The sequence below is a fragment of the Zootoca vivipara genome, chromosome 3, assembly GCF_963506605.1.
Source record: "Zootoca vivipara chromosome 3, rZooViv1.1, whole genome shotgun sequence".
NCBI lineage: Eukaryota > Metazoa > Chordata > Lepidosauria > Squamata > Lacertidae > Zootoca > Zootoca vivipara.
Window position 1 is genome coordinate 81,209,883 of NC_083278.1, and position 22,172 is coordinate 81,232,054.

At 42.7% G+C, this 22,172-nt stretch overlaps 1 protein-coding gene across 7 annotated transcripts in view; it reads left to right on the top strand.

Annotated features, from left to right (window-relative positions):
* LTBP1 (latent transforming growth factor beta binding protein 1) overlaps positions 1-22,172 on the top strand; it is a 199,293-nt gene that overhangs the window by 153,540 nt on the left and 23,581 nt on the right. For all 7 annotated transcript variants that reach the window (XM_035108252.2, XM_035108243.2, XM_035108244.2 and 4 more), the window contains 4 exons: positions 1,046-1,171; positions 4,844-4,987; positions 16,819-17,001; positions 18,481-18,567. In XM_035108252.2, coding sequence (XP_034964143.2) covers positions 1,046-1,171; positions 4,844-4,987; positions 16,819-17,001; positions 18,481-18,567 — 540 coding nt within the window. The remainder of the gene's footprint in view (positions 1-1,045; positions 1,172-4,843; positions 4,988-16,818; positions 17,002-18,480; positions 18,568-22,172) is intronic.

The following is a 22,172-nucleotide window of genomic DNA, read 5'->3' on the forward strand; positions in this document are numbered from 1 at the left end:
ATACGTAATTGTGAACTGTATTTTTGCTCAGTAGCATTAGACAGACAATATAAATTATTAACTGAGGAACTTCTTGCTTTTCCAATAGTATTTGTCATGGCATCTTGACCTATTAAACAAATGTGGATAAAATATTGCAGCAAAAATACATGCTGACTTCCAAAGAAATGAGTGTGAGTGTGGAAATAAGTAACTGGCTCCCTGAATCATACGTTACTCAGCTATTCATCTCACTTTTTAAACTTTCAGTATGAAATATATTCTAAAGTATAATGGTGTTCATACACATAGAAATATATTCTAACAGTATAATGGTGTTCATACACATATCACCAGAGGATTTGGAACATGCTTTTTCAAGAGCTGTACCTCAGCACATACAGAAACCTTTTCAACCTTTTGCAAATAAGAGAATGCCAGTAATGGCCCTGTTATCATCTGATAAGATCTTGCAGATCCATCTGATTCCATGAGATGGTAAAAATCTGCATTGTAAGATGTTCCTCATTATATTTATTAATTAAATGTGATGGTCTTGTGTTGCTTAAGTACAACAGAGTCACAACTTATGTGGGGTTTATGTTCAGGGGATAGTGCATAAAGCCAAAATTGCATATAATCAAAACACATTGGGTGTAAAGGTGGGTGGAATTACCAAAGTTTTGTTTACCCCCGGACACCAGTCCCCTTTCCATCCCTTTTCATTTTTTATTTATTTTTGCCAAGCACATAAAGCTGATTTCACACAAGTGAAAAATGTGTGTAAGTTGTGGGTCTAACTATACCCACAATGGTGTAAATGTATGGCATGCTTTTGTCCATGTACATTATACTTTTGTTTTTGTGAAAACTGTTTATTTGCTTTTTATTAGCATCATGTAGTCAGTCTCTCTTAATCTCTGAACATGTAAGAAAAACAGCACCTAAATATTTTTCCCCAGCTATATGTCGTTCAGAATCTGTAATTAGTTCCACATGCCAGCGTGTGAAAGTTGGCCTTAGTCATTTTCCCACCTGATATTGATGTACTGCATTTTATTTTCAGATGTGGATGAATGCGCCAACAGCACTGTGTGTGGAACTCATGGGTTCTGCGACAATTCACCCGGGTCCTTCCGCTGCCTTTGTTATCAGGGTTATCAGTATCTACAGGATGGACAAGAGTGTGTGGGTGAGTTGTGAGATTTTCGTGAACAATGAGTTTTTAGGGGAAGCCTAGTGAATGCCCTATTATTTATATTACATGCCTACCCATTCAAATTGGAATAGGAAATGCTGCTAAATCTGAACTGTAACCAAAGGCAAGCCAATTATTTCTCCTTCTTAGAACCTTCTGTTTCTGAAAACATCAAGCTGTTCACAAATCTCAATGTAACATCTGTTTAGACTCTTAGTTAAATGACCAGAATTTTGCAAAGCCTACAGGAAATATAGACTGGCATGTGGTACAGCCACCTCCTTTAGCCAAAGTAGTTGAACAGATTTCAGTGTTCACTGTAGTCCCCACAAAATATATTTCTCATCATAAAAAAACCTTTGGTATTGTGATGAACTTGTCAGTGCTGGTTAATTTTGCTAATAAGTGATACATTTCCTAGTATGTTATTAAGTGGTGACTAGATTAATTTTATTTAAGTGTTTATATATCCCGGCCTGTCATAATGATAAGCCCTCTAAAAATGTTTGGATTTCACCTTCTTCCCTTTTTGCCAAAGGCCCTTGAAGGTGCTGAAAAAGTGTAAGTTGAATAGTTCAGTCTGGTGCGTGTCTGAATCTAAAACACAGTGTGCAACCCGTATTTCAAGAACATCCTGTTGTGCTTCTTGTCTTGATAGTTAACATCACTGCTTGTGGCAGAATTTGAAATGGCCCTCATTGTGTGCCCAACCCACTAGAAGCAATATTTTGCCTCCTGAATATGGTCCTAGTATATGATTTCCACAAAGAAACACACATAAAATATTCCATAGCTCATCTGTTCACAGGTTATCTCATAAACAGTGTCATGCATTGCAACTATATGAAAATCCAGATTGTGCTCTATTCTATCTTGAATATAGACCCTGTAGGAATAATGTTATATCATCCCATGGGCACAAACCTTTATTGCAGGAAATTAGATACATGTGGAGAAGCACATGCATAAATAGATACACACAGTTACCTAAGAATTTTCAGGTAAGCCAGCAGGAAATTTCTCAGGGTTTAAAAGAAAATCTGCTTCCTCGGTATAATCTTTAAGCCAAATATAGCTACAATATCCTACCCAGTTCATTATTAGATTTGTTTAGCACATGACCTTATTGAGCACAGAAGCATAAGGAACTGCAGGAAGGTCTGGAATAAGTGAGGGTGAAGTGAGAAATTCCAGACCATATGTGTGCGCCACACAAGCAACCATTCTTGTGTGATGCAGCAAGTTTATGATTTGATTTGCAAGAGTCACAAGAAAACAGGGGAAGATGATACGGTGGCCCAACAATGAAAGGGAAATCTGCAGCTTGGGCGGCAGAATACATTAGTGTAAAGCTTTTCTAGCAGAAAAGTATTGGAACAGAGATTCACCGTACGTCCTGCTGAAATGATCCCTTTCCAAGATAATGTTTCGGGTATTCTCATATAATTTTCTGACTGAACAGAGGTGCATTCCTGAAGCTCAACCTTTTAAGTCAATGGTAGGAATGTTAACCACACTTTGAAGTGAGTAATTCTAGCGAGCTGTACTCAGCGCTATATAATCTGTCACAGCTTTTCTTGATATCTCCTTTTATATTTCAGCATATTCTGTGTATATTTTTCACACAGTAAACAAGATAAAATTCAAAGATGAAGTAAAAAATAATATAATATGAGGAGGTAGTGGATTTGATGCAAGTTTACAAACTTTATCATAATTTCCATCTCTGCAGCAGTGGTTGCTGAACAAGTATTACTATTATTTAGTATTTTTTTCATATCTTTTAATGGGAGTCTCATTTTTTTTAAAAAAAACCCATCTTAGACCCAAAAGCCAGGGATGACAAAAATGTATTTGACTGGCACTGAATAGCTGAAAATGTCAGTGCCAGGCAAGCCTCCTTGAGGAAATCATTCCACAATCTGGGGGCCACCACTGTAAAGGCCCATTTTCTCATTGCCACTGTCAGCACCTCTCTTGGAGGGGACACACAAAGAAGGGCTTCAGATAACAATTGTAGAGTCTGGGTAAGTTCATATGGGTGGAAGCAGTCCTTGATATATTGAGTTCTTTAGTGGAATAAGATCTTTATAGGTCAAAACTAGCACTTTGAATTTGCCCTGGGAACCAGTTGCAACTCGTGCAGTTGGGCCAGAAGCAGTGTTATACACTCAGGGCTGGTTTCAACTAACTCAGTGTGCTAGTGGAAGCCAATACACAGACTCTCACTAGTGCAATGGGTTTTTCCCGTGACTCCCCCAAATCTGCTCTGAAGTGTTGTAAGAACCCCAACAACAGCACATGAGGGGAAATCGTCCTATCTGGCAAGCAGAAATACTTGTGACAGAATTATTGTATTAGCATTCCATTCTGTGTCTGCCTGGTCCCAGTCAGCGATCTGGCTGCTGAGTTCTGACTACCGTAGTTGCACTTTATGAACCACCTTCAAATGCAGCCACAAATATAATGCATTATAGTTATCTAACCTAGAGGTTACCAGAGCATAGACAACTTAAGCTACAATATTTCCAGCATGTGGTGAATGCTTCTATTGTTGCACATTACTCCTACAGCTGTCGGCCTTTATTTTTCTTATAGGCTCTTGCTATATACATAGCCATCTATTTCAGTCAAATATAGAGCCATCTTTTCGGATATCTTCATTCTTTTTCTCCTGCAATTTAGCAGTACGTAAAAAGGGATTAGCTGTTGGTTAATTTAAAACATTCAAAAAGTACAAAAAAATCCACTCTTGAAATGGAATGGTCTGCTTGGTTATGATGAGGAGCAAGCCTATGGGTGTTATATGAAGCAAGTCGCAAAGAGATTCAGAACGTGGCCTTCCTAACAAGAATTGCAATGGAGACATATTGATGTGAACGTAAAGCTTATGCTACACTGTAAACTTAAATTAGTTTAGTCATCACTGGTTATCTTAAGAAAATGTGGGATTCCCTGTAACTTCACTTCTCGTGGTGGGGGAACCACCAGAGGGCCCCAGAGCTGGACCTCAGTGTCCGGGCTGTAGGATGGGGGTGAAGACAGTGGCCTCCATAGCCCTTAATGTGTTGTTGTTTTTTTAATTTGTAAATAGCAGCTGCAGGGCAGTCCAATAAAGACTGAGAATGTAGTAGGGGGGAAGCACACTGGAGTCCTGATAAAAATTGCTGTCCCTGAATCCAAGCTGCTATTTGTATCAGGAGAGAAGCTGCTGTTTATTGCCATTTTTGTCAGGAATTTCTTCCTTCTCCCCAAAGTTTATAGTTGCAGTAAAATTAAAATTAAAAACCCTGTAGGCCAAACTACGTGCTTAATGTAATTTGTAGTTTTGTCTCCACCTGGTGCTAAATTCTGTGCCTTTGGAGGAAAGCCTTTTTTTTTTTGGTCCAGGCTATAATGTAAATTGTTCCCTCCCCCCAATGAATTGTGTTGATTTTAGTGTTTTTATTGCTCTAGTCTGTTAAACTTTTCCTGCTATATCATATCATATTATATATGGGAGTCTCTTGGCCAAACAGAAAGGTGGAATACAAATGTTTTAAATACATAAATAGTCTCAAGCACGCAAACAAGCACACAAACTACAGTACTAGAATAGCAGCACACTCACGCACACCCTTTTAATGAAAGATAATGTTTGAATCTATACTGGGCTTCTTTTTACAGATGTGAATGAATGTGAAATGCTGAGTGGAGTATGCGGGGAAGCCCTCTGTGAAAATGTGGAAGGCTCCTTCCTATGTCTGTGTTCGGATGAAAACCAGGAGTATGACCCAATGACCGGACAGTGTCGCTTCCGTTCCTCCCCAGGTAATATCCCATTGGCACTGAATTGGACCATATAAATGCACAGTCTGACAAACATGGGAAGGAGTTGAATCTGTAATTGGTGGGTGAAATCATCGTATGATTATGTCATGTTATCCAATGTGTGTGTTTAGGTTTTGGGTTTTTTAAATTTAAGTAAGTGGTTTAAATCCAAGACAGAGCTGAAGCTCATTGCAATCAATAGGCATGGCAAATTCTGTATTGGGTTTAGGTCAGTAATGTTAGAGCTTTGAATGACATTTGCTTGCTATTTTGACTGGAGTCCAGTTTAATAGGTTTATTGAATAATGGCCAACATTCACCTGGACTATTGCTATTTATCTTTATATTATTATTATTTTTTCTGTGTTATCCATCATTGAAGATGTAGCAGTTTGCAACATGTTTGAAACTAATAAACAAAATAAGTTTTTAAAATATATCTGGTATATACAGAGAATCCAAATGAAACCAAGTGATGTTCACCCAAACTCCAGATTAACATCAGACTCTGGAAATTCCTTGAATTAGGAAGATCTGAAGCTTCTTAAACTTGTTTAAGAGAATTTCTAAGGGAAAAGACTTTCATTACATTCGAGCAACTTCTAAGAGCAATCTTGCTGCACCCTGCAGCAAGGTTCACGTTAGCACACCCACCCAAATCAGAACATACCAGGGTTATTTTTATTTTATTTTTATAAATAATTTTTATTAATTTTTCATTTACACATTACAAAAACAAAACAAAACATCATACAGAAACACACACAACAATTAAACCAATTATTTTCATCATAACCTTTTCATCTCATCTCTTTTTTGCTCTCACGAGCTGAGACCTCCCTCCCTCCCTCCCTTCACACGGCTTTGTTGTTTTAATCCTATCTCGCAGCTCCTTTTACATCTTCTGTCTCAGTTCGTAGGATTTATTTTAGTCCTGCAAGTGTCTTTATACTTGTACAGTTTTTCTTCATATAATCAATGAATTTACTCCACTCTCTCTGGAACTTTGTCTCTCCCTGATTCCAGATCGCACAGGTCAACTTTGCCAGTTCAGCATAGTCCATCATTTTTGTCTGCCACTCCTCAATAGTTGGAACCTCTTGTGTTTTCCATTTTTGGGATAATAATGTTCTCGCTGCGGTTGTGGCATACATAAAGAATCTCTGGTCCCCCTTAGCAATCTCATCTCCCATTAGTCCCAACAAAAATGCCTCGGTTTTTTTGGTGAAAGTATATTTAAACATTTTTTTCAACTCATTATATAAATTTTCCCAAAATCTTTTCACTATCTCACATGACCACCACATATGATAAAATTGCCCATCTTTCTCTTTACATTTCCAGCATACTCTACTGCTTGTCCTGTACATCTTGGATAATTTTACTGGTGTTAAATACCATCTATCATACCAGGGTTATTTTTAACTAAAACATTGACAACAACACAAAAGTATACAAATGGACCTGATTTCTAGGTGAAACAAACGTCAGATACAGTACAAATATACAAATTCTATGTAATTTCTACAATTTAATCAGTTGCATCCCTAACTCTCTGTGAGATGGAGGAATCATTGAATGGTGTAATTTCCTCCTGCAATCTGAAGTTGTACAATCTTGTACAACTAGGTAGACTAGGTGGCGCTGTAGGGACTAGGGGCGCTGTGGGTTAAACCACAGAGCCTAGGGCTTGCTGATCAGAAGGTCAGCGGTTTGAATCCCCACAAGGGGGTGAGGTCCTGTTGCTCAGTCCCTGCTCTTGCCAACCTAGCAGTTCGAAAGCACGTCAAAGTGCAAGTAGATAAATAGGTACCGCTACAGCGGGAAGGTTAACGGCGTTTCCGTGTGCTGCTCTGGTTCACCAGCTGTATGCCAGCTCCCTCGGCCAATAACGTGAGATGAGCATTGCAACCCCAGAGTCAGTCACGACTGAACCTAATGGTCAGGGGTCCTTTTACCTTTACCTTTACAATCTTGAAACATCTTATCATCTTATGCATTTTGTGTAGACTGGGACCTAGGAGTTGGGCATGGAGTTTTAATGTCATGTATCATCATGGCTTTCCTATCTTTTCATCCCTCAACACGGCTACCTCCCTTTTCACTCAATCTCTACAGCTTCCATTTGCAGGTCCAGGTGCAGTGAAGCTGTGGGTCGTGTGGCCAAGGGATTATAAAGTTGCAATGAACACAGAACAATCACTCAGGATTTAAGCAAGTCCCAACTTTATTGATTACAGGTGTTAGCAAGTTTTTGCGCAGGCATTGGGCGTGTATCCTGAATCAATCAACCTGCCTGCTGGTTGAGTATTTGGCAGGGTTAAGGTTAAGGATTGCCCTATGTCAAATTGGGGCAACCCCCTGAGATTACCAGGGAGGGGGATTAAAAGGAAACCCTGATTCCTTGGGCTGGGGAGGGCCCTAACGCCTCATCCACCTAGACTAAGAATCCAACCCATTGTCTTATCCGCCGTCAAGTTGTGGCAGCTGCTATAAGGTAGGCTGAAACCCCAGATAGGCTCCATTTGTCTGAAGGCAAATTGCTCCCAGGCCCCAAATATGATGACCAAAAACTTCCATAGCAATGTCTTATGCAGGGTCGCTTACCCTCAGGCAGACCTAAAATATTAAGAGTAGGAAGAGAGGGAATCCAATGACAGCTGAGGCTGATGCGTGAATGGCTTTTATAGCAGACCAAAGGGAATAACTTTCCCCTTAGATCCACTTCCCAAACTGCACCCCCTAGCTCACCTGTGATTGGCTGAGCCCCAGCAGCCAGCGCAGGCAGTGGAGGAGGAAGTGAGGTCCTCCCCCAGACATGCTAAAGCCAGGAGACCATCTTGAACTGCCATGGCCAGTTCATCTTTTTCTCCATTTCTTATAACATCTTTGCAGCAGCAGCCTTTGTGCAAAGCAATTTCCTGATGAAAGTATTAATTTTACATAGGTTACACTTGTTTCATTTAATGTCAATGTGAGAGGAAGGTTGGATGTATGCAAAAATACATCCTAAATGTCACAGTGGCCTGGGTGGGCTACTTCAGAGTAACGACTCCACACGGCTCTGCATTTTATCTTTTTATTGGTGCTGCGTATTTACAGTGCTAAAGGCAGTACTATTTACAGAGACACATCTTATCCGCTTGAGTCAGAACCTCCGAATGGCGTTTGGCGCGTTTTTCTCCAACATAACAACTTGGGGAGACCCAGCCTCTTCCCCCTACGTTTTCTGCGCAATTCCAGAGTTGGGGGAATGGGTCTGCCCCCCTAGCTTCCCTCTTCCTGTCCCACCTGGGACGATGGCTCCGCTACCCTGCCTGAGCCTCGGACACCACTTCCTGCTTCCCCACTTGAGTCGGAACTCTCCCTGCATTCCCCTGCGCTCGGGGATGGGCTGGAACTCAGGAGGGGAGGGACTTTGCGATATCCCCTGTCCCTCACACTAAATGCTACAATTTTCCTGCTAAATAAGAAGATGTCACTTATTCCAAGTGAGATCTGGTGCCCATTTGAAGCATAATTTTAATTCAGCACATTTTAAATATATTTGAGGTCTTTATAGAATGCCACTTGTTCACACTTGTCTTTACTCTACACCGGGGACCAAGGGATTTTCTTCTGTTTCTGCTTTACTTGGCAGAAAATTATCAGATTACTGCATTCTAAAAGGATCTTGTCACCGTCTGACCATTTGACTCCCATTTTTGGGGGCAGATATATGACTAATAGGAAATCTAGTGTTAAAAATTAATTAATCAGTAACATGTTTAATCAGCAGCACATTCTTTTTCCTGCACCCCAGAATAAGAAAGCATTCATTAAGACTTAATTTGAAAGTAATTAAATGTTTGTTGAGGTTGTAATTTAAACTTTATTTTATCAGCTGGAAGCAAAAATAACTGAAGTGCTTTTCAAGGTTATTCCTAATGGAATATGTATGGCTAAAGGTAGGAGAAGGCTGGTAGTGATTTCTGGTGTATCTGTATTGATGATGTTACCCTCAGCAGATAAACAACAAGGTCAAGCTGCTTCATTAAAATGATACAGTTTTTAAGAAAGACCCTAGACTCATTTCAACAAAAGCCAGTGAGAAGAGGATAGTCCTGTTGATTTAGACCCCAAATTGCAAACCCAACATACAGTATGAGACTTTTCTAAGTCTTGCACTTCCAGTGTGGAGGCCAAGCCAACTGCACTGCCAGCCTGATCAATGTTGGCCTTAGAACAGGGGTGTCAAACTCAAATTCATCGGGGGCCGCATCAGCAGTTTGGTCACCCTCAAAGGGCCGGTTGTATCTGTAGGACTATGTGTCCACTCTTTATTATCATAAATTATTGTCACTGCATTCAATTATTACTGTTTTTTGTAATAATGTAAGTAATAACTAGCTCTGAAAGCAGAAACATAGTCAGAATAATGGCAAGTAGATATTCAAATGTACAATTATTGTACAATTTATTGAAAAATGATTTTTGGTAACTGCACTGGGTGGTGGAGGCTCGCTAGGGTTTCATGCAGGACCTTTGCAGAGCTACTAGTACCTGGAGATGCTGGGGTCCTTCTGCATGCAGAACAGATGTTCTGCCAGTGAGCCACCACCCTTCACCAAAGGGACTGGCTGAGGTTGACTCACTGGAGCTGCTCTCCTGGTTCCAGGGTTTAAGGGCCAGAAGTATAAAGCAGCATCCTATGTTTCTGAGGAGAGGGAGAGGGAGGGGAGGGGAGGGGAGGGGAGGAAGGAAGGAAGGAAGGAAGAAAAGAGGGAGTGGGAGGGAGAGAGGAAGGAAGGAAAGAGGGGAGAGAAAGAAGAGTAGGAAATAAGGAAGGGAATAAAGAAGGAAAGAAAAAGAAAGAAGGAGAGAAGACGGAAAGGGAGAAAGAAGGAAGGAAGTAGAGGGAAAGAAAGAATAAGAATGAGGGAGAGGAAGAAAGATGGGAAGGACGGAAGGAAGGAAGGAAGGAAGGAAGGAAGGAAGGAAGGAAAGAGGGAGCAGGAGGGAGAGAGGAAGGAAAGAGGTGAGAGAAAGAAGAGTAGGAAAGAAGGAATAAAGAAGGAAAGAAAAAGAAAGAGGGAGAGAAGACAGAGATAAAGAAGGAAGGAAGGAGAGGGAAAGAAAGAATAAGAACGAGAGAGAGGAAGAAAGAAAGGGAAGGGGGGGGTCGCCGCCTTGATTCAGCGCCAGAAAAGAGTGCGAATGGACCCCCCCCCGCCCCCAGCTGTTTGTCGGCGCTTTGTCAGCGCAGCGCTTCAGCAGCAAGGTCCCGCTGGCTGGGGTGCTCGGCGGGCCACATGATGAGGTCTGGCGGGCCGGATTTGGCCCCCGGGCCTTGTGTTTGACACCCATGCCTTAGAATAATCAAGTTATAACTTGCCTGCTATACTGGATCTCCCACCTGCCCTTCAGCAGATCAGGAGATTTATCAGTAAATGGCACAATCCCTCACTGAAAAAGGGAGTCCAGGCTCCCCAGACAGACTTCTTTTGTAGAGTCTAGTCACCAGCTTTTCAAGATGTTCCTTGTTTACTGTATGGAAGCTGTATCACTCAGCTCCTAGGATCTGTCACTTAGAGCCAACTGAGAACACACACTTCTCAGTTTAAAAATTAGAACTTTTCCAAAAGTTCTCAAAGAAGTCTAAATTCTTCAGCAGCAATGACAGTGAAATTCACATCAAAGCCCTTCGGCTGCAGGATTCGAAGGTCTCAACATGCCCTAGGAAGGTGTTTCTTTGCATCTCGACCATCCTATGCCCTCTATTAAGTGATCTTCTGCTTCTCACTGTCAGGCACTGATATTCTAAGGTTTGTGATTTATGAACCTTCTCCCAACTCTAAGAATAGATCCTGCTTTCACATTCTGAAGTAAAGCAACATACATTCCATAGTATCCACCTGTTCAAAAGGAGACTTGCAGGTGTATCTTCTAAATGTCCTTTCCTGAAGCAATCTACTTTCAAACGTATATATTAAGTGGTTAATAACATAGGAGAAGAATCATGTGTAGACCAAGATGAGTCTTTGTACATTTCTGGGTTGTTGTTTTTTTGAAGAAAAGTTTTTGTGTCTCGTTCAATTTCCAAACATTCACAATGCTTGCCTACCTAACTCTCAGTCACAGCTGTGTAAACAGCTTTATGTTTTTTAAAAAGTTCTGGGCACATAATGGGAGGAAGAACTGAAATATCAAGTACAAAATAGGATTAAATAGTCACAAAGCGTTTCAAATTCCAGAGGAGTAACCTTGCCAGTCTGTTGCAGCAAAACCAACAGTCACACCCACACTGATTAGATTCTGTATTAATTTGTACTCTACACAGTACAGCTATCTCATCCAATACCTAAATGCTTTGAGCTATGTTTGGGGGGGCCCTCTTTGTTATTTTTGTACTTTTTGTTAATAAATCAATAAGAAATAATCATCTGTCTGTTCAGAGTACATATATTCACCCATTTAAATGACTTTTTTAATTCATCTGATTAAAGATTCAGGTAGATAGCCGTGTTGGTCTGATGCAGTCGAAAAAAATAAAATAAGTTGTCCAGTAGCACCTTAGAGACCATCTAAGTTTGTTCTTGGTATAAGCTTTCGTGTGCATGCACACTTCTTCACATGAAAGCTTATACCAAGAACAAACTTAGTTGGTCTCTAAGGTGCTACTGGACAATTTTTTTATATATTTCATCTGATTAATTAAGTGGGATCTGGCCCACGGAAGGTTGTATCACAATAAATTTGTTAGGTGCCCCTAGACCCTGTTGATTTTGCAACAAGGAGTTTGTTTCTCATTCCTCTTGGGCTGGTTTTTGGCTTTCCTTTCCTTGGAAAGTGTTGTGGTTTAAAGAGTGGGAAGGAAGGGTTTGGATAGTTTTTTGCTTTTCAAGATTCTGGCTCTAGTTCACCTCAGCATATGGCCTGTGTCCAATGAAAATGTGTACTATGGTGGCTAAGGTACTGAGCCTCCTCTCACCTTGGGAGAACCAATTTACTTCAGCTAGATATCTGTGACACATTATAGTCTTCGTTTGGTTCTTATTGGGCTGAGGAATACCACAAAACCACTGTACTTCATGAAATTCAGAACATTATAGAAAACTGTAATTATCTGATGAGGAGAGACCACAGACTAGACTAACAAAGATAAAATAGCACTCAGCTGGGTGTTTCCCCCATAGCACACATTGACCTTGGCAAAATATCAAAGAGAAATCAGTGTGTTGGTGTGCTAAATTTGAATAGCTCTCTATGACTGTTTGTTTGTGTCCTCTGACGCAAACATGCATTCTTCTGAAGAGAGAAAAGAAAAACATTAAGTGTTTGGTAACAACTGCATGTTAACATTGCATGTTATATACAGGTGAAACTCGGAAAATTAGAATATCCTCGAAAAGTTCAGTAATGCAACTTTATTATTATTTTTTTATTTTAATTTATACAAATGCTTTCTTTTGGAAAGTCCACAGTAATAAAACCAATAGTTACAATAATACAAAAATAAACATTGCTATTACATTTCATTAATTAGATTCCATTTATAATTGACCCGCCTAACGACAAATAATTACAATTACAACAAATAAAGGCTTGACATATCTTGCTTTGCATGTCATGCATCTATCTCATATATTGGTTTCACCTTTTAAGTTGCATTACTGAAATAAATGCACTTTTCAATGATATTCTAATTTTTCGAGTTTCACCTGTATATCCTGCTTAAACAACTATCTTATTCATCATAACTGTAGAATATTTTGAGCACAATAAGCAGATTACGATTTCCAGTTGCACCTCTCCTCAATCTGCACATGGCTTAACGCCTTCATGTGTGTATCTTATAATTTACAACTGTGAGGAAGTCTTGCTCTGTGTTATTCAGATTAACATGCTTTACAATTCTCACTAAAAAGCAAATAAGCAATATGAAGAAGGTGTGTGTACAAGCTTCTAGGAAAAATAGGGTCAATAATTGTCACAGATGGGGTGTTGGCTACTCCCGAGTAAGCACTCCACACATCCTCTGGATTTTCATAGTTTTATTGTGCATGCTATATACAGTGGTGAGATGTCTCAAATCATGTCTGCTCTGCATGGGGCAGAAGCCCACAATGGCGTCTCGTGGGCTCTGACCCCCCTTTTAAGACTCCAAACGCCCCTCCTCCTTGCTCTATGGGTCCTCCGTGGTCCCAAACCAGGCTCCTGAGGTGCCGTTCCCTCTCCTCCCTCCTTTCCAGCCCCTGCTGAAGCTAGCTCCTCCCCTGCTTCCCTGCTACCAACCTGGAGCTGAGCCACCAGGACTCTGCAGAGCCCTGGACCCGTCTTAACCCTTCCTGTTCCTGATTTGAACTCCCAGACTTGCTGCTGCTCTCCCATCTGATGGAAGTAAGCAGAGTGGGCTGCTCTCTGCAAGCCCTCTCTCTTACATCCACCCCCCCTCCAGGCTCCCCCCCCCCTTTCTGAGGCCTGGTTTGCCTGGTCTGATGTCTGTAAAGAGGGCTGGAAGCCTGACAGGTCTTCCTCCTCTGTAGTGTGTGTAAAATCCTGTTCCCAGTCGGTGCTGGGTGGCTGGTCCGTGTAGTTCCTTCCGTTGTCATCCTCCTCCTCCCTCTGGAAAATTGCTTCCGATTCCCGGAGGGCTCCTTGGGTCTGCGTCTCCCCTGCTCCCCACCTGGGATCGCCCTCCCCCTCTGTGTTCCCTGTGCTACTGACGTGTGGTGGTTTGGGTCTGTGGGAGAAAGGAGCGTGCAGTTCCAGTGTGCGGTCCTCCCCTTGCATGGTGTGCGTGGTTGCCTCCGCGTTTTGGGAAGCAGGAGTGCCCTGCCTGGCCATCAGACATTTTAACCCCCCCTCCCCCCACCGGGAGCCCGGGCTCGCTGTGGCACTGTAGACCTCCTCCTCTTCCTTTCTTTCTGGAACCTCTTGGCTGCCTTCTCCCTCCACCCTTCTGTCTAGTGTCTTTTGTGTGATTTCCTCCCCCTCCCTCCTGTCAGCGTCTTGTGTTGGATGTGTGTCACGTCCTCTGAACCTTGGGCTTTCCCTAAAGTGTGAGAGCAAAGACCTGTGACCCACGGGATGGACCTTTCTCGCTGTAGGTACTTCCCCCCTGAAGGTGACAGGGTTGATCTGTGTCAGAACCTTGAAGGGCCCCAGCCTTCTGGGTGCCAGCTTCTTCCCCCTTCCCCCCATGGGAAGGCCTTCTGACCACAGCCAGACCCTGTCCCCTCCGTGGAAGACCTTCTCCAGTCCCCCGTGATGGTCTGCCCCCTCCTTGTAAGCCTCATTGCTCCTTGCCACGTCTCCATCCAGTTGTTGGTGTACTGTCTCCCTCCTCTCACCCCATGCCTCAATAGGTGGTCCCCCAATCTCCCCCTCCCCCTGCTCTGGGAAGGCTCTGGGGTTTCGCCCAAGACTGGCCTTACTGGGTGTGAGCCTCGTGAAGACATGTACTGCATGCCCCTCCGTGGGGTTGTCATGATATTGCCTGAGAATCTTCCCTCTGAGGGAGTCCTGGGGCATATACCGGGCATCATTGCTAAAGAGTAACCCCTCTTTCTCTGCAAGCCCTTCCCCTGCCCCTTCTCCCTCCCTCAAGTCCCTCCGTATGTTCTGGGTAAAAGTGTCCTCTTTGGTGAGTTGGCTCAGTTTCTCTTCCTGCATCCCCGCCTCGGCGTCGTTCCATCCGCCTGGGGAGCTGATGTGGTGCGATCCTGAGGATTCTCCTTCTTTCCTGCAGTGCTCCTTGCCGTCTGCATCTCCAAAGGTGAGATCTCCCCGGCGCTGGCTGCCCACAGGGTCATTGTCCATTAAGTCCAAAGCTAGCACTTCTGCGTGCTTGTTCACTGTCATCTTCCGAGAGGGGGTCTGTTGCGTGACCTCACCCTCCTGCAATTCCCTGCCGTCTATGGCCGAGACGCTCATGGGAAGCTTCCTTGGGAAAAGGGGAATCTGATTCTGCCTAGCAAAGTCCACCGATAGGCAATCATTGCTGCTGCCCCTGCAGAGAAGCCCGACTGTCTCCTGGGTCTGGCCTCTTGGCAGCTGCAGACTTACTTCCATCTCTTTGTCGTGCTGTGGGGTGTTACAGGAGGGCTCAGTTGTTGGTGCTCTGCCTGGCCCCTCCCCTCCTGATCTGGCATCCAGGCTTGTGTCTGTGCCTGCCTGCTCTCGCCATTCCTTCCTCTGGGGGCAGTGTTCCACCCAGTGGCTGGGTGCATTGTAAAGGCATCTCCCGCCTTTCTCTTCCCTCTGTTTTCCCACGTCAGCGTTTGAAAGTACCCGCGCGCGGGCTTTGTCCCTCTGCATCACATCTGGCTGGAGGGGTCTGTGCTGAGCTGTAGCTGCCTTCCAGGGACTGTATGGGAGCTTGTGGCCGCTGCCTTTCCCCTCCGTCTGTCCCCGCTGCCCGGACTCGCCTCTCAGCCTCCTGCACTTCCACGCCACCATGCCTCTCAGCCTTAGAGCCAGCTTGTGCTGAGGGTCGCCCTACAAAGTGCTGGCCCGTCCCGAGTGTCCTCTCTGCTTGTCCAGCCTCCACTCCTCCGGCTTGGCTGTGTTCAGAGCTGCTCGGTTCACTAAGCCTGGCTTCCCCTGTGCCCGGGTGCCTACCTGGTGCTTGAGCCGTTCCATAGTTGCAGGGTGCTGGCTGCAGCTTGCTCTCTGCTACACCCCTCACGCATGCCAATCCTCCCTTGGCATCTCTCTCTTCTGCTTTAGATGCTGCCAACTTCATGCCGGCTGCTACATTTGCAGCCCTCTTCCCTCGGGGTAGCCATCAAAAGATTGTGGGCTTGCTGTCACAGATGGGGTGTTGGCTACTCCCGAGTAAGCACTCCACACATCCTCTGGATTTTCATAGTTTTATTGTGCATGCTATATACAGTGGTGAGATGTCTCAAATCATGTCTGCTCTGCATGGGGCAGAAGCCCACAATGGCGTCTCGTGGGCTCTGACCCCCCTTTTAAGACTCCAAACGCCCCTCCTCCTTGCTCTATGGGTCCTCCGTGGTCCCAAACCAGGCTCCTGAGGTGCCGTTCCCTCTCCTCCCTCCTTTCCAGCCCCTGCTGAAGCTAGCTCCTCCCCTGCTTCCCTGCTACCAACCTGGAGCTGAGCCACCAGGACTCTGCAGAGCCCTGGACCCGTCTTAACCCTTCCTGTTCCTGATTTGAACTCCCAGACTTGCTGCTGCTCTCCCATCTGATGGAAGTAAGCAGAGTGGGCTGCTCTCTGCAAGCCCTCTCTCTTACAATAATCTTCCAATATGTGGGTTCAATGGTGTTTAATGGTCTAATGGCAAAATGGTATAATCTTATCTGTTGTATCTTTTCTTCTTGAGGATAGTATGTCAGCAATGTATTATAAGGACTGGGGACATGAATATTATTGCGTCAAATCTCATGGATATTAATTAGAGAAGTTTAAGGGCATAACTGTGATATTTCTCTGTCTGTATAATCATAGCACCAACATTACCCACAGTTCTCTCTAACCAGGGTTTCCTCTTCATCAAGATTTGAAATCAGGCAATGAAATCATTTTGCATATCCTGATGAATAGGGAACCTGGTTGGCATCTGCTAAGAGTGACTAATGTAAATGCAGATGCAGCCACAAATAAGGCTTGCAGGAAAAAATGAGAGAGGAAATTCACACAAAGAAATGGGAGGGACTGGGGTGAGAGAGTACAATCCCACAGCCTGGTTCTGAACTCTGAACCATGGTTAAGAGAGAGCCCATGGAAACCACCAAATATTACATGAGAAGTGGCAAGACTATATCATTTATTTCTGAATTTGCTTTTGCTGTATGACATTGTATCTTTCACCATTTGTTTTTAGATTTACCGGTAGATACGAAAGAAATGGCAGATGAAAAGAAGGAATGCTACTACAATCTAAATGATGCAAATTTTTGCGATAATGTACTAACATCCAATGTTACGAAACAAGAATGCTGCTGTACTTTGGGTGCCGGCTGGGGTGATAACTGTGAAATATTCCCATGTCCTGTGCTTGGAAGTCGTAAGTGATCATTTCCCATTCACTGGTAGTTGCTATTCATAACATCATAATGTGGATCAGTAGCTTTTGCCTGTTTTTTTCAGAAGTAAATCCCACTTTTCTAAGTGGGACTTTCTCCCAAGTAAATGGGAGAACTGCAATCTTAGATTCTAGTCCTTTATGCAAGCCATGTTGGACTTAATCCTCATTGGATTCATTGGCACTTTTGAATAAGCAAGCATAGAGTTGAGCTATTAGTTATAAAGGAGTGTGTTCTGCTTTCCTATTTCATTTGGCATCAAAGAATATGTCTACAGTGGATTCATTCAGTTCCTTTGTACAATAAGCCCGCAATTTATACATTCCAAAGATCGCACCTAAAGCCAAAATTGTGTATAGTCAGAACACATTGAATTCAATGGTGGGTGGGATTGCCAAAGTCATTTTTCCTGGCACTCCACCCCTTTCTGAATGTGCACAAATTGGATGCTCATAATTTGCAGGTTTACTGTATTACACAGGGAGTTAAAGTTTCCTGTTAGATTTCTTTGCTTCAGTGTTCACTTATCTGGACATCAATAATCAGGATTTCTACTCAAGATATGGTTACAGGTAGGTAGCCGTGTTGGTCTGCTGTTGAAACAAAATAAAAATAAAATAGAAAAATTCCTTCCAGTAGCACCTTAGAGACCAACTAAGTTTGTCATTGGTATGAGCTTTCGTGTGCATGCATACGAAAGCTCATACCAATGACAAACATTAGTTGGTCTCTAAGGTGCTACTGGAAGGAATTTTTCTATTTTATTTTTATTTTGTTTCAAGATATGCTTTAAGTTCCCTACTTTATCGTTATATTTATATGATGCCTCTGTTTGTTTGGGGCACCACTTTTTAGCCAACAGAACCACAAAAATTCTGCATGCATCTTTTAAGAAGAATCTTTTCATAGTTGCTCTGGAACAGGGTCCGCAAACTAAGACCCGGGGGGCCGGATGCGGCCCAATCACCATCTAAATCTGGCCCGCGGACGGTCCGGAAATCAGCATGTTTTTACTTTGAGTAGAATGTGTCCTTTTATTTAAAATGCACCTCTGGGTTATTTATGGGGCCTGCCTGGTGTTTTTACATGAGTAGAATGTGTCCTTTTATTTAAAATGCATCTCTGGGTTATTTGTGGGGCATAGGAATTCGTTCATTTTTTCCCCAAAATATAGTCGGGCCCCCCACAAGGTCTGAGGGACAGTGGACCGGCCCCCTGCTGAAAAAGTTTGCTGACCCCTGCTCTGGAACATCTACCAGTCTTATGAGCCATGGCCATAGCTGAATATCACTGTCCATTTTATTTCTAAAAGTTTGTAATATGAGAAAGGAAAACTTATAAAATGAGAAATCATGCATTAGAACATGAGAGTGCTCTTTTAAGATACTGAATCTGTTGTGTTTCACACTGTAATGCGCAAATACATTTCTAATTGGATTCTCGGTTTATCTTCCTGCTAGCTGAGTTTACTGAGCTGTGCCCTGAAGGGAAAGGGTACATACCCTCTGAAGATTTATCTTATGGAGCTGTTTCGCAGAACTACAAAGGTCAGCTCCAGTTATACAGATTTGAATTATATATTAGTGTTTCAACATTCCTAAAAGATACCAGTGCTCATTTAAAGTCTGTTTTGGTGTAGCAGTCTGCCAAATGTTTATGAGGTTTGTTTGGTTGGTTGGTTTTTACGAAAATTTGCTCCTTTGGGTGGGGATAGGTGGAACCACCTACAATCGATTTCTACATTGCACTTCGTCACTTTCTATTTATGACCATTGCTTCCTTTCACTGCTGCAAATTCATTTTGTATTTGAAAGGGTTTCTTCACTGTGTGATACCAGCTGGCTAGAGATCAGACAGGGAACCCAATGCCATCATGGTTGGCATATAGCCAGTCAGACTGGGCTGCTGGTGGGCAATTGAAGCCTTCCTATTTCCTTCTTCCTGAATGGGAAGGGCTGTACCGTCAGTAGGTAGAGCACATGCTTTGCATTCAAAAGGGTTCAATCCCCAGCATATCCAGGAAGAGATGGGAGAGACCCCTGCCTGAAAATCTGCCTGAAAACTGAAAGTCAGTGTAGACGATACTGAGACAGATGGTTCAGTTGTTCTGGCTTGGTATAAGGCAGCTTCCTCATCTGAACCTTAAATAACTTTTCAAAAATGCTTTGAAAAGAGCATATACTGGGGGGGGGGGCGTTGACCTCTGACTTTAATGAGATTTAGGAGTGGGCTCCCAAAGATGCAAATGATGTAACAACAGCAGCTGAAAGCTAGGTGTTAGGCTACAGTTGTAGAGGATTCCTATGAAAGGCAGTGGGCGTTGGACCTTGCTATAGATGACTTGTAGGTTAACAAATGTTCTGGCATCCTCATCCTAAACCAGGCTTCCTCAAACTCAGCCCTCCAGATGTTTTGAGACTACAATTCCCATCATCCCTGATCACTGGCCCTGCTAGCTAGGGATCATGGGAGTTGTAGGCCAAAAACATCTGGAGGGCCAAGTTTGAGGAAGCCTGTCCTAAACTGTAACAGCAGCACAATCCTGTGCATGACTACTTGGAAGTAAGTCCCTTTGAGTTCAGTGAGACCTACTTCTAGATAAGTGTTTTTAGGATTGCAGTCGCCTAAGTCTGTAGTCCAGTACACACTTACCTAGAGTAAGTCTCATAGAATTCAAAGAAACTGAACTCCTTGTTCCGTGGAATAGGTGATTACACTTATAGCAGCAACCTATTCATGTCTAGTCAGAAGTATCTGCCTGCAACTCCCATATAATAAGACTAAAAGGTTTGTGATAGCTTGTGATGCGGTGCTGGTTTGGTGCTGCTGAAAATTTATTTTAAATTCTGATGATATGAACAGGCCAACCTTCCACTGCTCCAGCTGGAACCAGTTTGGACAGTTTAATCAGGTCATCCAGAAATTCCATTCCTGTTTTCCTTTTAGTTTTCACCTGCATTTCTTTATTTGCATGAGTATCTTTGGTTCTCTTTAGAATTCTCCATTTCCCCTTTCAGCTATACAGTATCATTCAACTTCAGCTAGCCTGAACCAGCCTTCAGATATATGTTCTTTTTAAAAGTCCTTATTTTGGTAGTGTGGGTGTCAAGTTTTCATATAATTTCTTTTCTTTAAAAGCTGCTCCATTTCTGGAAGAGTGGCTGCAAAAATATTTATATAGCCAATTCATCCTTTCTGGAGCAGTCAGTATATTAGGATTTTTACCTTTTAGAGCTGTTCAGCAGATACAAAACATTCCTTTCTTGGCATAACATCTATTGTTGCCATGATATAAATGGAGAACAATTCCATTCAGAGCAATGGGCTCACACCTGAGTGATTTGACCCAGTTTGTATTTGCCTTGAGTGACCCTAGCCTGATTTTGAGGAAATAGTACAATAAATACATGGGGAAAGAAACAAGGCTAGGAAAAGAAACAAATTCCAAATCCAGCAAAAAAGGGATATGAAATAATTCATAAAAACTAAAGTTTTATGTGCCAAAAGTATATTTTTCTATAAAATGTGATTTAAACCACTAGTATTCATTTTGCATGCTGTCTGCTAAGTATGAGCTTTCTTTTGTGAAGGGCATTTCAGCTGCAGAGCAATTTTCTCTTAAGTTTGTGGAAATGTCTGTCTGTCAGTTTAAGTTATGTCAAGAAGCCCCCAGATACCAAAGTGATAAGTACCTTCAGAACTCTGTGCAGCAAAATTTATAGTTATGCCTGTGTGGAGGAAGCCACCATCGCTGGAGTCTCCAGAGCAGGCGCCAAAAACAAATCGTTAATTCTCAGCAGGATTTTAAATCAGACACAACACAGGAGCAAGAAAAGGGGGCACAAAATCAGGGTGTTCCCTAAGCCAATATAAGCAGAGAGCATGGAAGCAGTTACAGAGGGTAAAGGTATGGTGAAGTACTTGACGAAGGCAGCCCTCCTTGGAGAACTAACTCCAGAGAAGTCACATTGGCATCAGCAACAATACTCTTGAAAAGCAGATTTTGTGTGCAGTCTCAAGGTGACAGTTAAAGCAGAGCATGCTCAGACTAGTTAAGTGTGATTAGTTTACACTAGCTAAATAAATAGCAATGCACCTGATGTTGTACGAAAAGATGTACATATGCTGATGGCAGCCGCAGTTTTACGTTAGCCCAAGCCATGAGCACTAACCGGGGGGGAATCTGTTGTATCACTGATGCTAAACATTCTCTCAATATTTGGCACAAACCTATACAACCTATAGCTGCAACTGTAAATCTGAAAATACACAAAAGATCAGGAAATGGTTATTGCGTGATAAAGTGAAGGCACAGTCATTGTTGTTGTTAAAACTTGAAATCCGAAGACAGTTCACAATATATCAAAATATTGTGTACTTCCATATAGGGTTCAGCACTGCTCTGAAATTCAAGCCATGTTTACCAAAGCTATTTTTTATTTTTAAAAATCACATGCTTGAGTAAGCACCAAAGCTACCCCTTCTGCAGAGCCATCTGAATTGGAGCTGCTTATGATTTAATAGTTCATACTCATAAGTTAGCTGTTAAATGTATTTCCTATGTACCCTCTCAATGGGCTTAAAATACAGTCTGCTCATCTGTGAGGGTTCCTGATTTTTAGCCCTTTTCCCTTGACTGCCCCTTCCATGCCTGCTCCACTAAGTCTGCCTGGCATTCAAGCATGGGATGTAATGTTAAAATAGGGTATATGCACATAGATTCCAGGGGCAGGATTGTGCAATGCCATACCCAGATTGTGTGTAAACTTCTAGTGAATTGGGCAAGAGTTCAGGTCCTCTTCCAAATCTTCCTCTGGAACGATCTATTGTAGCCCATGATTTTCTTTTTAACAATGCAGCTTACCCTGACTGGTTAGCAATACAGTGGTACCTCGGTTTACAAACACAATTGGTTCTGGAAGTCTGTATTTAACCTGAAGTGTACTTAACCTGAAGCGAACTTTCCCATTGAAAGTAATGGAAAGTGGATTAATCCGTTCCAGACAGGTCCGCGGAGTACTTAAACTGGAAATACTCAAACCGAGGTGTACTTAAACCGAGGTATGACTGTAGTTCAAAGAGGGATTGTGCCTTCCAGATCGTTTTTTTTCCTTGAAGAAAATGCAGTTTATCCCAGCAGTAGCTTTACTCC